The sequence below is a fragment of the Cyprinodon tularosa genome, unplaced genomic scaffold (assembly GCF_016077235.1).
Source record: "Cyprinodon tularosa strain WSP-4 unplaced genomic scaffold, ASM1607723v1 ctg417, whole genome shotgun sequence".
In the NCBI taxonomy this organism is placed as follows: domain Eukaryota; kingdom Metazoa; phylum Chordata; class Actinopteri; order Cyprinodontiformes; family Cyprinodontidae; genus Cyprinodon; species Cyprinodon tularosa.
The window spans coordinates 466,183-485,224 of NW_024039138.1; the positions used below are offsets into that span (position 1 = coordinate 466,183).

The 19,042-nt window shown below is 39.5% G+C and overlaps 1 protein-coding gene across 5 annotated transcripts in view; it reads right to left on the reverse strand.

Annotated features, from left to right (window-relative positions):
* Positions 1-19,042, reverse strand: part of LOC119792287 (histone deacetylase 4-like) — a 91,994-nt gene that overhangs the window by 47,256 nt on the left and 25,696 nt on the right. For 3 of the 5 annotated variants that reach the window (XM_038298867.1, XM_038298866.1, XM_038298868.1), the window contains exon 3: positions 4,025-4,093. The exons of 1 other annotated variant lie outside the window; for it this stretch is intronic. In XM_038298867.1, coding sequence (XP_038154795.1) covers positions 4,025-4,093 — 69 coding nt within the window. Of the gene's footprint in view, positions 1-4,024; positions 4,155-19,042 lie in introns of those variants that run through there. One more of the 5 variants, XM_038298865.1, reaches the window with a different exon arrangement.

Here is a 19,042-nt window from a genome sequence, read left to right on the forward strand (position 1 = left end):
ATCCAGTGCACATGGAACGGCTTTTTCATTTTGTTGCTTATTTCTAAATAAATAATATAAAGTACATTTATATCTGTTTTTTAAAACAATGTTTATCTCAAAGCTAAAGCCTTCACTTACATGGCAAGATGTATGGTTCATTCATAAAAAGTTGAATCGGATCAGTATCAGATATCAATCTGAAACAATGGATCGCTGCATCTCTTTTAATGTCAATGCTGCTTTCTTTCCGCCTTTTTAACAAAATAAGATTTAAGCACCAACTAGTTACCTTTGGGTAACTTTTTGATAAAAAATAAACTTTTAGGAGTAGTTTTACTGCACCATACTTTTTACTAAGTCTCACTACTCTTACTTAAAGGTATAGTGGAGGATGTTCTTTTTCCGGGTGGATCATCAAAATAAATGGTCCTCCTAACTGTCGATTGTACGTACTCTTGCCCATTTTCAATTCCAGGTGGTGAGTCTGACATGGTTGAAAAATTGCAAATCTTCTTTTGGAAAGTAAGCTTGTATGAGTGATGCAAACAGCAACTTTTAAAGAGAACGTGCATGAGGAGAAATGGGCTCTTGCCCGCATTTAATAGGTGTTCCCTCTCAGGAGCGGGTACAGGGTTGTGCATGTGAATTGTTTTTTTAAGTGGAGAGGGTGGGTCTTTTGAAAAAATCCTCTACTATACCTTTAAGTAAAATCTTTGGCTACTCTACCTGCTGTGATTAACTTTACTGCTAACAGAATAGACGCATTTTGAACTAATTTACATCAGACATAGACAGACAGTTTAAGTTTCACTAAACAAACTAACAATCTTGTTTCTGATTTTAAGGTTACTTTTATCTGCTGAGACTTTTACAACAAGGAGTTTCGGGTAATAAACAGTAAAAAAAAACAAAAAGAAGAATATATTGTCAGTGAAGATCATTTGCCCTTTTCCATCATGCATCCTGAATAACTTTGACTTCGAGCTGCACAGTGGAACAGTTTGCCGCACTGTTGCCTTGCAGTAAGAAGGGTTCCGGGTTTGATTCCCGGCCCGCTGTCTTTCTGCATGGAGTTTGCATGTTCTCCATGTGCATGCATGGGTTCTTTCCAGGTACTCTGGCTTCCTCCCACAGTCCAAAAACATGATCTTATAACCTTATATTATGGTCTGTGTGATTTAGGTGATTTTAAATAATAAAACAGTTACTCAGTGCTTGATGAGCCTTTTTACCAACTACTTCTTTATTTTTACTTGAGTGATTAATTGGACGGCTACTTTTTACTGTTAGTTAGGTAGATAGAAATGTGTTGAAGTAGTGCTTCTTTAACTTTATTACATTTTTAGGTAGTCTACCCACCTGTGGACATAATATATTTGTTTTTTGTTGATACGGACCAGCAGACTGCTATGTTCTCTTCTATTATACAGCAGAACCTGGCTGCTGCTTTTTTGTCTGAATCCTTAGGTGTGTATTTACCTTTCAAACCGTAATGTCCCCAGGCAGGAATCGCTTTTATTTATTTTCAACCCCTGAGGTTCAATTCAAATAGTTTTACAAAGCATACATAACTGCCTGATTGTTTTTGTTGTAATTTCCTCTAACCAAAACTGTGCGAAAATCTTAAAGCAGCCAGCCAAAAGAAGGGAAAACTGAATTAAAAATGCTAGTTAGGATGCAAGTTAAGCTGAAAATCTTATTTTGCATGATCGACTATCAACGAGTCCACTGCTTTAAACACCAAAACAAACTTAGCCATGCGTGGCGCAGCTCCAGGCTGGGAATGAAAAAAGAAAAAAAAGCTTGATTAGCCAATGAGAACCCCTCCTTCGCCCCTTGGGAGCAACCTGGCTGCTAGTTACAAAAGATCTACTTTGATATTGGCCCCATCTTCAAGCAGCTGACGTCAAACGCGTACCTCAGTTTACTGATGTGTTTCAGGATAAAGGATAATATGAGGACCTTCGCTGCAGAACCAAAACAAAGAAAACGTCTCGGGGGAGAGAGCTGGGGAGCTTCCAGGAGTCTTGCGCAACACATTAATGTACCTATTTGACAAGAGGCGGGTTCAGTTTCGGTTTTGTCAAACCGAGAAATCTAAATAAAGGATCCTCTTTGATCCGCAGCCCGATTTAGATCAGACGTGTCGGAGGAAAGACGAAGGGAAACCACACGTTTTGGTTTCTGTTCTCTTCTTAGGAGCTTCCTCCAGGTCGATGAGGAGCTTCTGCTTTATAGGTGATTCAGACATAAAAAAAAAAAGCAGCTCCCTCCTCCATCTTCTCAGCAAATCACCAATCTGTTTACAACCCTTCAGGCGCGCTCCTCAAACCCTGAACATATTTATAGCAGATAATGCAGGGATGTCTGATTGGATCCTGAGATCATCTCTCATTAGGATTCAATAGAAGATATGAAAAACCTGCAGAACTGTTTTCTTCTTAAAATAAAAAAAAGGTGAGAAAGGAAAACTGGTATCAGGCAGTAAAAACCTGATTAACGCTGAAAAACGAAACAAAAAAATCTGTTTCTGATCAAACTTCAGCGCACAAGTGGAGCCAGTGATCATGCAGGTCTCTGCCATGAGCTAAAATCACCCAAAAAATACAAAAAACAAGCTCTGACTGTATTGCTGCCTTAACGGCATCTGCAGCGTCGCAGTCCAACAGCAGGGAGACGGGAATGAGAGCGACCTGGAGGCGAAAGGGGTCCATCTCCGCCTCTGCAGCAGGGGCTTTAATCGAGCATGTCACACCTCGCTGCCCGCCCGGCTGGCGCAGGAGGAAGGGACAGAGAGCACATGGGCTGGAATCTGTTTTTTTTTTCTTTCGCTGAACTTCCTGCTTTGAATGAATCTGGTTCACCTGGAATAAAGCGATCATGAGCTCATTTTCCACGATAAATAAATCCCGCTGAACGTTTGATGCGGCAAAGGCACTTAAAAACAATGGCTGCTGCTTTGAATGAAACAAAACTCATGTTTGCTTTGACTCATGTAACTCCCTGCAGGTGCAGCGACCTCAGCTTTGCATTCCAAAAAGAGACCACTGTCTATTCATCCAGCAGTATCCAGTTACTAAAAGTGTACAACCCCACATCCATCTGGACAATGTTTCCCTCACTTACATCTCTCAGCTCCATTCACATTTTCTGTATTTGATTGTCACCAAATTATAAATGCAAGAAGTTTTGCTTTAATTTAAGCCTTTTATAACAAAACAAAATTCATAAATGAGAATACAAATAAGACGTAATTCCATTCACTATTTTTTTTTTTTATTCTTCTCTATGCTCTTGCCAGATTTTCCAGCCTGTGTTTGGGAAAAACACGATCCCGGAAAAAAGAAGAAAAAAAAAGCAACTCCCGTATCCAAGACAACAGATTTCCAGAATATTTGATGAGGACGCTCCGGTGGATTTCAATATTTTATCAGCCTAGCCAGAGGCGTGTAGAAAACAACCCCAGCAGCATGTGAAGAAGTGAGTCTGCTGCTGTACAGAGAGAGCCCACATTTTTATGAATCAGACTCTCCTCTAGTGGGAGGAAAACACAAACCTGCTCTCCGAGGGGGAAGAGAGCGGATTCATTTTCCTCTGGTGCATTCTGATTGGAGTTTTCATCATTCATTCCTAGGAAAACCAGAGAATTCACCATCGAAACCCTAAAAAAAAGGGAACTCAGCTGCATGAGAAGTTGCTTCTATTCATTCTGAGACCCAAACTAACTCAGGAACTTGCAGCAAACACACTACGTCTTATTTTGCATGGCTCCAGATATTCATTCAGCATTACTGCACTTTTTTTTTTTCTTGTTTGGTTTATTTAGCAAAAGATGAGTAAACACAATCTCCTCTAACTACCCCCCATGAATGGTTGAACGGAGCATCCTCAAGAGTTTCAGCCGCTGTTTTCCTTTAAGTCAAAAACAGAGGGATATTTTTTGCATGCAGGATGTGCTTCATAGTGAAATCACGTCCCAACACACACACACACACACACATGCGCGCGCGCACACAAACAGAGGGATCAGGGATCGTCCAACCTGTTGGGATGTGGTTGAGCGCCGATGTCTTGAGGACCTCCAGCGGCTGCTCTTTCCCCAGGATTCCCTCTGTGGGAGAAAGAGAACATTCTGCTTCAAATATGGTCCGTAGCATCGAGACGGAGGCTTTTTTTCTCCTCCTTCCAGACGACTGGTAGAAGGGCGCAAAAAAATAAAAAATAAAAATGATGAAAGTGGGAAAAAAGGGGAGGCTTCAGGTCATCCAAACAGCTGGGAGCACGTGCCGCGGCGCTACCGCTGCTGCAGCTTGATCCATGAGCTGCGAGGGGCGGGGATGGTGTGGGGGGGGGGGAGCGAAGCTGCCGCGCGCTTTGCAGGGAGAGATGCTTTGGACTGGAGAGGAGCTCTGAGATAAGCTTGGATTCTGAGGGATGCTGAGCGCTCATCAGCGCTTGTGTGTCAGTTCGGGGTGTGTATGTATGTATGTGAGGAAGGGGGGGGGGGTGGTGGTGTTGGCGCTCGACTGATAGCGCCTGTGCTCGGCATAGCAAATGTGGCTAACAGCGACGGCGGAGTGAGGGATGAGGAGGCGATGGAGAGGAGAGGGGAGGGGAGGTAAAAATAGCTCACCCTTTTGTGTATAACGGCACATGCAGAGCACGCACGCTGCACACACATGCAGACACAAAGAGGCTCCTATTCCGTGTGTGTGTGTGGGGGGGGGGGTCTGTGTGAGTGTATGCATGCATGCATGTCCGTGTGTGTAGGCTGTAATTATAGTGGCAACATGAAAAGGCTTTTGTAGCTGCTGAGTCCTGGGAAGACATGGCTATAAAAAGCAGAGAGCGACACGGAGGATGAGGGGGAGCAGGATGAAGAGGAGGAGGATGCATCAGGGACGGGGGGGGGAATAAAGGAGGGGGAAAGATGGAGCAAAATCACAATGGAAATGTGTGTCTGCTTGTGTGCATGGAGAGTATTTTTAGTAACCACAAGCACCTGTTTCATATATATATTCTGATCACAGACATATGAGGAGCACAAACATGCAATTATTCTTTTGGATGTGAGATAAATACAAAAAAAAATAGATAAATAAATAGAAAACATGTAAAATCCCTCTGGAGGATTAAAAGAGCGTAAAACAGGCGGCCGCCCGCTCTATCCGTGATCTATTTCTGGAAGTCTCTCTGGAATAGCCTCGCATATACACTCTTAATTAGCTATGAAGCCGGAGGATGCATTTTGCTGCAGATTGTGTGTTCGCCTCGCACAGCCCTGCGTGACACGCCTGCACTCCCTGTGAGGACTTCTTTGGGCCTCGATGGTAGAGGGAGAGCGAAATCCCGCAAAGGGACAAGCGTTCAGAAAACGCACCTCAAACAGGTGCCCCTCAGAGGGCGGTCGCACGCGTGCGGTTATGCTCGTTTGCAGACTTCATGTAAAAAAGCCAAGGAGAAGGTGTAAGAACAGACGCCTCGTGCATCGGTGATAGGTTATATCACCAGGGCCTGCCTATTCAAATGACAAACTGCTGCGTTTTGCTATGAAAATAAGGAGCATCTGTGTCTGATGACACCTGTGGCTTCGGGGTAATTGGACCCTGGTTTTTGCACCAACTTTTACATCTCTTGCACGCTCAGATTAGTGACGGATGTGTGTCTTTGCATGCGGCTGGTCAGAGAAAGCCCATTAGCTTGCTGTGCAAACCGCACCATCCGAAAGAAGAGGTGTGGAAATGGATGGGAGGATCTTTTATGTTTCATTTGAATCTTATATGACAGAGCTCTGCATAAATGTGAAATGCAAAAAGAAATGTGTTATTCTATATTAGAAAAAAGGTAACTTGAAAGTGTGACATGCATTTGTTTTCTGTGTAAACCATAGAAATGACTGAGCGCTATTAAAGTTTCAGTTTTTGTGGGGTGTGTCTTGACCATCTTTACTCATCATCAAGGTGACATCTTTTTGACTTAGCTAATTATCTATATATGAATCAGATTAAATAAATTGTGTCTCTGATCACTAATGAGTAAACTTTGGGTCAAAAATGAATATACACTCCAATCTATTGGAGTCTCTATGGTTCCTAAGTTTGCTCCAGTGGGAAACCTCTAAACAGGGTTTTTCTTCTAAGGTTTATTGATTTCCATCCATTTTTTTTTGGAACAGAAGTTTAAGTTTTAAATATAAAGAGGCATTTTGCATGTTTTTAAAAAAGATATTATCTAATAGCCATTTTATTTGACCATTTGGGACTAAAACATTGAATGATGAGTAGACGGACACCTCAGTAGTTCAGTATTGATGCATCTATAAGCCTGTACCCCATTTTCCTTAATTTACTTTGGGTCGTAAATTCCTGCTATGTTCGGCGGATGTAACATTAAGCACTTCCATGTTTAATGAGTCCAACCTAGCAAACCATCGAAGCGGTATGTTCAAGATGGATTTTGTGGATACTGGGAAGCGACTGGCATCCAGCTCAACTCAGACACCAACAGCAAGTCCAGGTAAGGTGAAAAAAGAAAAAAAAACGAGAACAAGCAGAAGAGGGTTGCAGTTCTGTGTTTTGGCAACAGGTGGCAGTATCATTAGAAAACTCCCTCATGCCTCTTTAAGTTTGTTTTGCAAATAAGAATACATCAAAAGCAAAGTGAAGAAGAGTGCCAAAAGTGGCAAGAAGACTCCAAATAAAATGCGTGAATTCAAAGTAATAATGTTAAATTACATATGAACAGTTTGAGATTTTTTCCTTCCGTACCCAAGATCTCATAAATGAAAAAAAAAAAACTACGTAATTGAAAAACATTTATTTGATTAATTTTTTTAAATAAATAAACTTTGAGTGAAGGTGCAAATGGTAGATGTGGTCCTGACTGAGGGGCTATTCTAACAAAGCGTTTCTGGATAACTCTCCTGAGCTATCTCTATATTTTATGCTGCTATAGGCTTAGACTGCTCGAGGACATAGTGACTACTTTTTCCTCATTGTGCTTCAATTCTATCTTTATTCTCCCACTTTATTAGTTCAATCTCTAACACTATGCTCTGTCTGTGCTTTTACTCATAGTAGCATTATCTGGTCTGTTCCTGTTTGGCTGTGACACCATCCTGGAGAGACATGTCTAATATATAGATGTTTGAGCTGTGCCTTTTTTTCAATTTAGTCCTGTTTCTCTGACTGTGACTGGCCCTACTAGGCCTCGACGGATGGCCGCTCACACTAAGCCTGGTTCTTCTGGAGGTTTCCTCCTATTAAAAGGGAGTTTTTCCTCTCCACTGTCCATACAAGCATGCTAGTGTGAGGGATTGCCTTCGAGTCAATGAGTCGATGAAATCAACTGGTTTTCCTTAGATAGAAAACTTCAATTTGATCTGGATGATCTGGCTGAACTGTAAAGTGACTTGAGATGGCATTTGTTGTGAATTGGCGCTATATAAATAAACTGAATTGAATTTAAAAGTAAACACTTGTATAAAGTGGTGGGTTAAACACTGCCATAGCATGACTCCACCACCACTGTGTTTCACATTTGCCTTTTTTGTGTTTTTGTGTAGGGATGCACGATATTGGGATTTTGGTCCATATCCGATATGCCGATATTTTAAAACTCATGTAGCCGATAACCGATATCGATACTGATGTTAAAGCTGGACAAAAATAAGTAGACATTGAAAATAGCAGTTTTTTTATCCATTTTTGACACTTTGAAAAATAATATATTGAAATATATTTTCATATGCTGATATCAAATAGATTTTTTAAAGCGTGTTATCGATCTATTTTACTTTCAAAATCTCGTGAAATTTCATCGTTCTGTTACAAACTCTCGTGATATTTTGCAAATTCTTGTGAGATTTTGTTAGTAAAATAGATCGATACCGCGTCAATATATCCACATATAAAAATATGTCAAAATTTCGTGAATTTTCGGGGGATTTCGTAGCATAACGATGACATAAAGCAATATTTCATTAGTAAAAGAGATTGATATGGTGTTTTTAAATGGCAATATATCAGCATATGAAGATATTGTGATATTTTAATGTATCAATATTTTTTCCCTCGTCTTTAGAAGTTTTTAAGTCTGTAAAAAAGAAGTTTTTGAGGAAGAAGAAGAAGTAGTATTTATTTTATTTTATTTTTTTTAGACTTTAGAAACTCAGAAGCTGATCAAATATCGGGTTAAATATCGGTGGGTTGGCCGATGTCCGATATTCAGTTTTAAGGCTGATACAGGCCGATTACGATAGGGGGCCGATTATATCGTGCATCCCTATTTTTGTGTTATCTAATGGAAAATGTAATCAAGTTTTATTAATAGGTTTCAGAGAGGGGCGGTGATTTGTGTTCAGATAAAGACTGATAAAACTGTCATTTTCGCTTCATAGTTATGTGCGACTTTGTCGGTTGTATAAAATCTCCTTGGTGTGTGCAGCAGACTGGGACACACCACGAAAAAAAAGCACAAACAAGGGGAGAGGTAACCTACACACTGGCAACAAGCCCCATCAATCTTGGATGCAGCCTAGTTACCCAGCAGCTCCCCTCCTCCTCTCTTATCTTTCTCCCACTCTTTCTCTCATTCCTCCTCTCTTCTGGGTCCCAGTGGGTAAGCATCGGGAAGACGGCAAGCTAAAAATAGCCTCAGCAACCCTCGGGCGGAGAGTCAGTCATCTCAGCCTAATGCAGTCTTTTATTTTTTTGGGGTGGGGGGGGGGAAATACAAGTCTTATGATCAGCAGGGAAAACGGGAAAGGGGCTGAAGAAGTAGAGAGCTGCGTCCAATCGCAAACCTGACCCAGTCTTGGCTTGGATAGGGAACAGCATGTTGAAAGGGGCCCTTTGTTACACGGCAGAAATGAGAATGAGACGTCTGTCCGTAGCGTTTACAAAGAGGGACAGGGACAGAGAAAGAGAGGAAGGATGCTCCAGCCTCATTACATTCAGCGCGCTTCCGTTCTGGCTGCTCCGTCCAGGGTGACTCCAGTGAACAAGGTGAAGCAGACAGGAACAATACGATTAATCAAACACATCTCTCCTTGAGGAGCGTTTTCCTCTGGGTCACCAGATTCGCTTCCCGAGGGCACCGCCTGACGTCACTGCGACCGATAAAAGAGAATGGGTGACCCCGGCGTGAGCCTCCGCTGGCTTTTCGCTCCCTGAACATTCGGAAACAAACCATCTGACCCTCATTTCATGCCGGCCGAGTCGAAAAAAAGAAAGCAGTAATGCAATTTGCTGCAGTGTCTGAGCGTTTCACTGGGCCTCTCCCTATCCTTGCTTGCGTTTGATATAAAATCCAAACTTTACAAAAGGCTGCAGACAAGTTCAACCAACACTAGTAAAGATGGAGACGCACACTCTAAGCCGAATCTGCAGCTCAGATTTACAACTCTAATATGGCTGTGACATTTCAATAGGGGTTTGTATGAAATTTATAAGCACATTTATAATTTAAGCTGCGAAAGTGTGAAGCTTTCATTTAAAAAGCGGGAAATTTATGAGCTCAAGCTTGATTAAGTGAACAAAAACTCTAGTTCTCCCTTATTCAGTATATATAACATCTTTTTTTTTGTTCATAAAACCAAACAATTAAACTGAAGGCAATGAAATGCAGTCAAAAAAAGTCCTCTTGAAGGTTTTATGTAAAATTTGGAAACTTTAGAGGTAAAGCACAAGGCCAAAAACGAAAGGTCATTAAGATCAGCAGCAGATTATTCAAAGAACTTCTTTTAAACCTGTAAGTCCTGTCCGATATTAATGAGATTATGGAAACGATCCCCTTCCGATTAAGGTGGCCTAGTGGTTCAGGCATAGAGCTAGGAATCCTGAGGTTCTGAGTTCGAACTCCCACAGACTGCCACTCTGGGTCCCTGAGCAAGACCCTTAACCCCTGATTGCTCCCTGGGCGCCGCACAATGGCAGCCCAATGTCCACCGAGGGGATGGGTTAAATGCAGAGGTAAATTTCTCCGATGTGAGATTTAAAAAGTTCAATTAAAATTAGGGATGCATGATATTGGGATTTTGGCCAATATCCGATACGCCGATATTTTAAAACTCATGTAGCCAATAACTGATAACGATACCAATGTTAAAGCTGGACAAAAATAAGTAGTCATTGAAAATAGCAGTTTTGTTATCCATTTCTGACACTTTGAAAAATAATATACTCAAATATATTTTCATATGCTGATATCAAATAGATTTTTAAAAACGCGGTATCGATCTATTTTACTTTCAAAATCTCGTGAAATTTCATTGTTCTGTTACAAACTCTCGTGATATTTTGCAAATTCTTGTGAGATTTTGTTAGTAAACTAGATCGATACTAAGTCAATATATCAACATATAAAAATATGGCAAAATTTCGTGAATTTTCGGGGGATTTCGTAGAATAACGATGACATATAGCAATATTTCATTAGTAAAAGAGATTGATATGGTGTTTTTAAATGGCAATATATCAGCATATGAAGATATTGTGATATTTTAATGTATCAATATTTTTTCCCTCGTCTTTAGAAGTTTTTAAGTCTGTAAAAAAGAAGATTTTGAGGATTTTTTTTAGACTTTAGAAACTCAGAAGCTGATCAAATATCAGGTTAAATATCGGTGGGGTGGCCGATGTCCGATATTCAGTTTTAAGGCCGATACAGGCCGATACCGATAGGGGGCCGATTATATCGTGCATCCCTAATTAAAATTATATTATTACTATAATATAACCCAATGATTAATAATTAACGGGTAAGTTATTCTCTTACCTGTATTTCTAGACATTTATTTTATGTTTGAGTACTACCACTTAATTAAACCTTCTTTATTTTTTATATGACAACTATTAATAAATGGCAACATGATTTCTACTGATTGTATCGGGTCTAAATGAGTATCGGTAAAAAGCTGCAATATCGCTATTTTACTGAAAATGAAAAAGTTATTTTCAATAAAATTCCAATTTTCATCATCAGGACACCCCTGAATATTTACCCGAGTATAAATATCGAGTTTGAATCTGTATTAGCGTGAAAACACAGATCAAATCACAGCCGACTTCAGGTGAATCTTATCGAGATACAGACAGCTTTAAGTGTGGTGTTAAAATATGTTCCAAGTAATCAGGTCTCCTTTATCTGTCTGAAGCGCAATCAAACTCACCGCGTGATCAGTTAGGTATAAAACAATCAGTCAGCAAGTCTACAAATGTTTCACTAGAATAACTAAATATAGTTTTTATTGGCACGGGTTGTAATCCAATGACTGCTGCTCGTTTGGCAACAGCTTACATGGCTTTGGCAGACTTTGCATATTCTTCTCACACATGGTATCAATTATTGAGTACAAACCTTCCTCTTAAAGGAGTGCCCAATTCTGCAAAGGGTATTTTGTACCTGCAATTCCTTGTTAAATTCCCTTAAATATCAATATAAAAAGCAAAGGATTGGTAGGAAATTGGATTAGGTTTATTTATTTGTGGTATTTTTGTTAAACATGAAATAATGCATGTTTTAAAAACTCTTAATCTATTTAAGTAAGATATTTAGCTGCAAAAAGTATGTTGTTATAACATTTATAAGCCACTAAACTAATTTTATTTTGCCTTCTATACAAAGAGTGTAAGTAAACTCAAAGATTGGTTCGGTTGCCTCGCTGTGTTGAGTTTTTAGGCCTGTTTAGTTGTGGGACGGATCAGCAGGGCTGGTCAACGTGTTATAATTTCCTTTTTGCAAAGCTAAAGCCGACAATAAAGGAGTTTAATTCTATTTTTCACATTCTTTTCTTTAAACCAAATGACTGGAAATTCTTTAAAAAAAAAAAGAAGAAGCAAAATTTACCATTTCTAAGCTTATCTTGTCATCTAATTTTCCTTTGGGATGAATAAAGTATAATTTAATTGAAATTAATTGCATTTCTTTAAATCTGCTTTTTGTCAAATAGTGAGGTAGGCGCTCCTCATGTTTACATCTGTTGGATTCTGTCTGAGGTTTTTTTTTTTTTGCAACTAAAAAGTAAAGAGAATCCCCATATTTATTTTAAATATATATATATATATACATATATATTTTTTTTTTTTTAAGCAGTGTTTTCATCACAGCTTCTTTTTATGTATCATCTCTATTTTCACAGCCTGGTTTCAATAAATAGCTGATATTTGCTCATGGTTGATTTTCTAATGAGCATCCAGGATAAAACCACAAACGGTTGCTAGGCGACCTGTGATGCAACTGTAAAAACTCGCTAGCTGGGCTTGTTGCCTTACAACAACAAACACCCACGCTATTCCAGTTCCAGTTGCTCATAGTGGCCCTGCGCCTACCACGAACAGAGAGTAACAGGTGCAGCATTTAATAGTCTCAACTTTCTCCTTTTTATTTTTTCTTATCTGTTTTCTACTTGCAAGATAATCTTTAATCTGGTTGCGTAACATCATCGGTTCTCTCCCGGCTTGGCAAGTCCAGACATCCATACTTTGTGTACTCCTCTGTGTCCGGCACCATGTCAAAAGGCACAGGGGTAGGGTTCCGGGGAAGCAGTGTAAACCATAATTGCCGACGACAGCTCGTTGGCAGAACACAGTGTATCCCGTTTCTCTGCTCGGTCCAGCCGAAAGACAAGGGGACAAAGGACGTGTCCCGTTGCTTTCATTAGCTCATGCTCACTCTCTGCTGTCTTTGTCCCAACACCAATTAAAAACACGGGTTTTCTAATAATTTGGGTTGAAACGCCATGATTTGGTGTTTGTTTTAGGAAGGTGGGGAGGGGGGTTGGGTTCCCTCAACGCAATGAAGCGGGTGCAGGGCATCATTTGCACAGGACTGAGTGGCGCTTGTGTATGCTCAGGGCCGCGCCGTTGGACGAGGGACCCCCTGGGTTTGTTCTCTGATGGACGGTTGATCGTGATCAGCCAAGTCGCTGGCACAATGGAGGACAGAGCTGACGAACTGTCTGGCTGGCTGGAAACTCCTCTCGGCGAGAGGAGAGAGCGGCATTGTGGGAACATGTCGCAGAGGAGTATTTTGCAACGATTTATTGTAATTTGGCTTTTAGGGACAGAAACAACATGTCTGCACAAGTGAGAGAGCTGAGAATAAGGCATGAAATTACCCACAACGAGGCGTGTGCACCTACCACGCCGGCTGCCACAAACACACCCTCAAAAAAAAAAAGAAAAGGGGGGCAGAGTTTGTGTAATGCGTGCCCCCCTTGTCCTGCGCTCCAGTTTTAGCAACAACGGTTCAAAGTAACAAACCTGCTCGATCATGAAGGGGAGAATCAACGTGGGGGTTTCAGGAGGGGGCGAGGAGAAAGAAGCACAAATAATGATTGTTTGTGCACCACATGCACACGTGTTCATATCTGGTGTGCGCGCTGCTAAAAATAGACTCAGGGATAAGCCGGGCCCTTTTTATTGCAGGCAAAGCTTTTAACCCGTTCAGCCCTGGGTTTTTTTCAGCAGGGTGTGATGTGTGATCGCATGTAGCTGCAGACGGGGATGAAAAGGGATCAGTGAAAAGGTGCTGGAGTGGAAAATAGGATGAGAGAAATGTCATTGTTTTAAGCATCAACATACATAAATCTACTCGCACTTTTCACTTCTTTAAAATTTGATGATTTTTTTAAGGGGAGCCTTATGAGGTAGACCAACATAAAGGAGTGCACTAATGTAGTTTTTAATACTTCTATTGCAAATAAAACACTAAAATGAGTATGGCTCTACCTCCTTCAAATCTACAGAATGCAATTTTTCTATGCAAATTTAGAAAGAATAAAGTCTAATTTAGAAAGAATAAAGTCATCTACAAACATCCATTTTCAAGTCTTAGTATAGAATCTCTTTTTGGTGTATGTAGGCCATTTCTACAGATGGAAATCCTTCTATTCAATTCAAAAGTACTTTATTGACCACAGATATTTTTCACTTTTGTTGCTTTTTTTGTTGTAGATGTTACAAGTTGTAGCTAGAAAGGAATTTCTGTTGTGATCTGTCTTGCAACGGATATATAAAAGCTTTTTTTTTAAGACGCCTATATAAATTGTCAGTCATACAGGTCATGCAGCCATAAAAATGGCTTAAATTAGAAGGTAGTCAGACTTTTGTTCAGTTTTTTTCCTAATATTCCTTCGAATTCTCCTGGATAGTTCAAATATTTCCAAAAAAAAAAAAAAAAAAAAACTGAACAAATTCTTGTTGCAAATTTAAGCCTGTTTTGATCTTTAATTGCAGAAAGTGTTATTGTATACTTTGGATTGTTGTCTTTTTGGGTTATTGTCTGTCTATAAAAAGGGTCTGCAACCTTTACAATCCAAAGAGCCACATTTGCATTAAGACCAGGTTAACCCTTTATAGGGCACTCAGTGAAATACTTTGAAAATCTAAATTTCAAGCCAAAAGTGTTATTGGAATCCAGGACAAGACCTTATTACCTTTGTAAATAAAAAAATATGGATATTTTGATAGTGAAAATTAATGTCAATGTAATAACAAGAAACGCCAACTTGCTTGAATATATTAAGAAAAATAACAAAAGTGCTTCTAGAAGAAATTCATGAAAAACACTGAGAGCGGTAGAAGCATATTTTTTGGTCCAACATAACCTTGGAGACATTAATGCTGATACTGGTACTTATTTATTTTTTTTTTGCTTACAAACCTAAATATATTAGTTAACTAGGCTTATATTTTTTTTTTTTACTATTTTTTTACATTTTACCTTTTTTCCAACTTAATTTCCAGTAGGTAATATATCATTCAAGGGCTCATCTTATTGGTCGAATGCCAAAATAAGTTGTACAGCCATGTAGCAGTATCTTTGCTGAATGGGTAGATATAGATCTAGTGCTTCTAGACCTCACTGAGGGACGGGGGGACTCCATTTGTAAGGGTTATGCAGGTACTCAAAAACGGTAACTTGCACTATAAAGGGTTAAGAGCCTTAGCTCTTAAATAACCTTTTTAAACATGAAAAATCAGAGTTATTGTTAAATATCTACTACAGAGAGCCACCATTTCATTTATCTTTTAAGGTTTTTAAAAAAAAATAAATAAATAAATTTTTGCAAAAAGTGGATAAATATATTTTCTTGTATAAGAAGCTGATTATTTTGGAACTATAAATTCAGTGCAGTCATTCCATGAATTCCCTAATTTCTAAAACTATTAGGTGGGTCTTTATAATCTTTAGCCAAAGTTATCAAGACTAACTGTGGAAGGACCAAAGAGACTGTAGGAGCCTGAATTTACACTTTGTGATTTTCTTGGTATGCATTATGGTTAATGTTTTGTGTTTTTCTTGCTAAATGAACCTTTCTTGAAATTATTGAATATTATTGGTAATTCATACTAATTTGGGGATTTTGTATATTTAGCTATTGTGGTAATTTTGTTATTATTTTCATTACTTCTTTAGTTTAAGGATGCATACGTGTCACTTTTTAAGGATGATGCATCATGGGAGTTTGGTTGTTGTGTATCTCACAGAGTGGAGCCAAATGTTTTTTACCTCTGTCGTCCTTATTTTTGTATGTATGTTTGGCAACCATTTATCCTATCTACTCTTTAAAACATGTTTAAATGCAATAACGTCTCCGTGGATTTTTTGGACGAATCATCTGGACAACTTGTCTTTGGAAATGTTAAGGACGCAGCGAGTCAGGCTGGCTTCACTGAGGCTGCAGACCTCTCGTCTATAACAACCACCTCTTCCAGGGTCTCAAGCATTTCAGAGACTCAGGTCAATGTCCCACAAGATGAAGCTACAATTTCTACTTTTACACTGTTAGAAAAATGCCTAACTAACGTTCCGATAAAAGCTCACCTTCTTTCAAGTTAACTTGTGCTTCTTTTAATGCTCCCTTGGCTAGAATGGTGCATGTCCTTGCATTTGCAGTTTGATAACATTTTTACAAAATGCATTTTTCAAAATCAAAAAGGTGATTTTTGGTCACATTACATTTAAGCAGAGTAAGGAGCTAAATTCTCCCTTTAATTGGCGGTAGTACTAGAGAAGCACAGATCCAGTTTTTTTCTGATCCAAACTGATCAAGGGTATAGGTTTGATTTCAACATTGGTAGGGACACTATTGGTCTGATGTCATTGGTCCTATGCAAAAATATGCATGCTCGTTTTTTTATGATTGACAAGAACATCAGGGTGTATTTTGTTTAAAGAGAAAAGCAGCATTTCTTGCAAAATTTGTAAAAAATGTATAAGCGCTACACACACTAGATGCTGTTTATCAATGTTTGAAGCATCATCGGCTCTGATGAATGAGGAATTATGACTTTTTTTCCACTTTAAAAATTTTTGCGTTTGAAATTAAGACAGAAAGTAAACCTATGCCTATTTAACTAAATATAGTCTAAATATGTCTGTTATATGTGGATTTATCCTGTTTTTTCTTTTGAAGATATACAATTGTGCCGAAGTAAATCCACCCTTATCTTTTAAATATTCTATCTGTATCATGAAAGAAAGCAAAATAATAGATTCAAGGGACGCCAAATAAATGTATTGTATTTACATGAGGACTGGAACTAACACTGAGCATTTAGAATATTAATTTCACTCTACAAGTCATCTAGGCTGTAGTTACTCTATTTAACCCATAACACGTATTTTATCTTGCTATGAAACAATTCATCGGAATAATCGATTATTAAAATGTCAACAAATTTAGTAATCAATTAATCGTTAAGGAAGTATAGAGACTCTAAAACATGTCTTTAGCTCACATAGCGACCCACTTACAGCAGGAATTATACCAAAATTGTAAAAAACTATATATACACAAATTCATTAATCACATCTAATTGTTGGTAGGGAGAAGTAGGTCGGTCCAAAATTTTGGTAGAGACATGTCCCTATTAACCTGATTTGCTCCGCATATCCATCTGGAAACCTTCCGTTGAAGTAATTTTGGGAAGAGGCGAAAATACTGGTTAGCTGATTGGCCTATGTGGGTGATAGACGGGCCAAATAAACCAATCAGATCAACGAAGCATATGACGTACTAACAGAGCGAAGACGAAAACACAACCACAAGCCAATTGATAGATCGAATTCTTGCCGAAACCAGTCGGGAGAAGAGCAAAAACATCTTTTCCTCTGAGAAAAGCCTCCAGAGCAGTGTTTTGCTCTTCTTTCAGTGAAGAAACACTCTATAATTCCGATAAAACTTGCTCGATAGCCACGCTAAAGCTAGTTTCATCGGCTGAAGCCGCCATGTTCTTTAGACTGAACTGTCGCGCTTCTCGTTGCGTCACACCTCAACCCGCCTCAAAGCCAGCGCTGATTGAACGTTCGTTTGGTGAACTGCTCCAAATTTTCTTTAACGGAAAGTAGCCAGACTGATCTGCGAGTGAAACCTTGAAAGCTCGAGAGATCAGGATGGTCTCACGAGGCTACGTCCCTATGGTCCCCATGCAAACCTACGCCCATGAAACCGATACCTAGGCTAAGTGTATCGATATCCGGTACCGATCCGATTCAACTGTGGAATGAATGAACCATACAAAAAAAGGTAAAAAATTTACACAGATTAAATTCTATTTTATACTATTTATTAACAAATACGCAGCAAAAAGAAAGATATGCAATTGTATCTCTGATATCCCACGAGAAATTACAAATTACCGGTAGTCAATATCCGATCCAAGTATCTGATCGCTGCATCTGTAGGTAATACAGTTGTAGGTGTTTTCACTCAACAGGAAACATCCAGTCCTGTGATAATTGCAAACAATAAAACCCTGGAGTGAAACATCTACATGCTTAAAGTTAAAAAAGAAAATCTAAATTTGTGATTTTTGGCAAAATTGTTTAAACTTCCTTTTAGGGTATCAACACAAATGGGGTGAACACAAATTAACACCATTGTTTTTATTTGTAAAATTTCTGTCTATCACATGAAATTCAGGGTAAAATAAATGGAACTTTGGTTTTGCAGTGTAAAACAACAACCAAAACTTAAAAAAAACCTCCAAAAAGTGGGTGTGAATACTTTTGCAGGGTGCTGTAGGTGTTGAGCAGCTTTCACCAACCCGTAGCACTAACCCTCCAGTCCCAGGCCGCTCTCTAAATCTCCACGCCACTACCTAATAGTATCTGGCAGGTGTAATAAAAAGCAAATCCATAAAATAGACTTATAGCCATCTGGAGATCTGTGTGCATACTGTATTGCCATGTTTGTCAAAGACGTGGGTAAGATCCCAAAAAAGATAAAAAAAAAAAAAAAAAGGCTGCAGAAGAGGCATAAAGAAAATAAGAAAAACGTGCCATCGAATTATCCTGGAGAGATTAGCAGGCGAAGCAGCTGCCTGCCAAAAGCGACAATCTAATACTTTTCAAATAAAAATGAAAGCTTATAAATCTTTCTATCCCGCCGTCGACGCCGCCATCCAAGACTGCCAGCTGCACCGTGATAGTTGGAGGGAGGGGGGGGGTTATTAACAGGGCGCCCTGATAAACCTACATTAGTATTTGTTCACGACAGCAATCACCTGGAAATTACAAGAGAAGGAGCGAAAACCCCTGCCTTTAATGTTGCTTCTTTAAAACTCCTTCTTCTAAGGTGAACTGCATGCATGTCCCTCGGGGTCGACGCTTCCGAACCGGGGAAGGGAAAATCCCTACACGAGGGTGCATGCATGTGATTGTCACAGGTTTGCCTGGAGTACGGTTTACGTCAGCGGTGGTCCCTCTGCATTTCCCTGAAAACTCCCCGCTGACCGCGTAGTAAGAGTTGGCTAAGAGTTGCACACGCATCAGGAAGCTGCTTAATTATCTTATCTCACTTGGCAAACAGGACTAACTTTACATCCACTGAAATGTAGCTATTCTGTTTTACTCCTTTCAGGCGATTTCCTTTAGTTTTCCTCCATACCAATTACCACTCTGGCTCTTCCTTCTGTGATTTCTCTATCCTCTGTATAAATAGTAGAAATACTCCCTGGATCGCCTTTGTTCTCTTCCAGACGCGTGTCGCAGGCTGTCCTTGGTCTTGCCACAGCATGTTAGGTTTCTGTGCCGTCGTCAGGCCTGGATATCT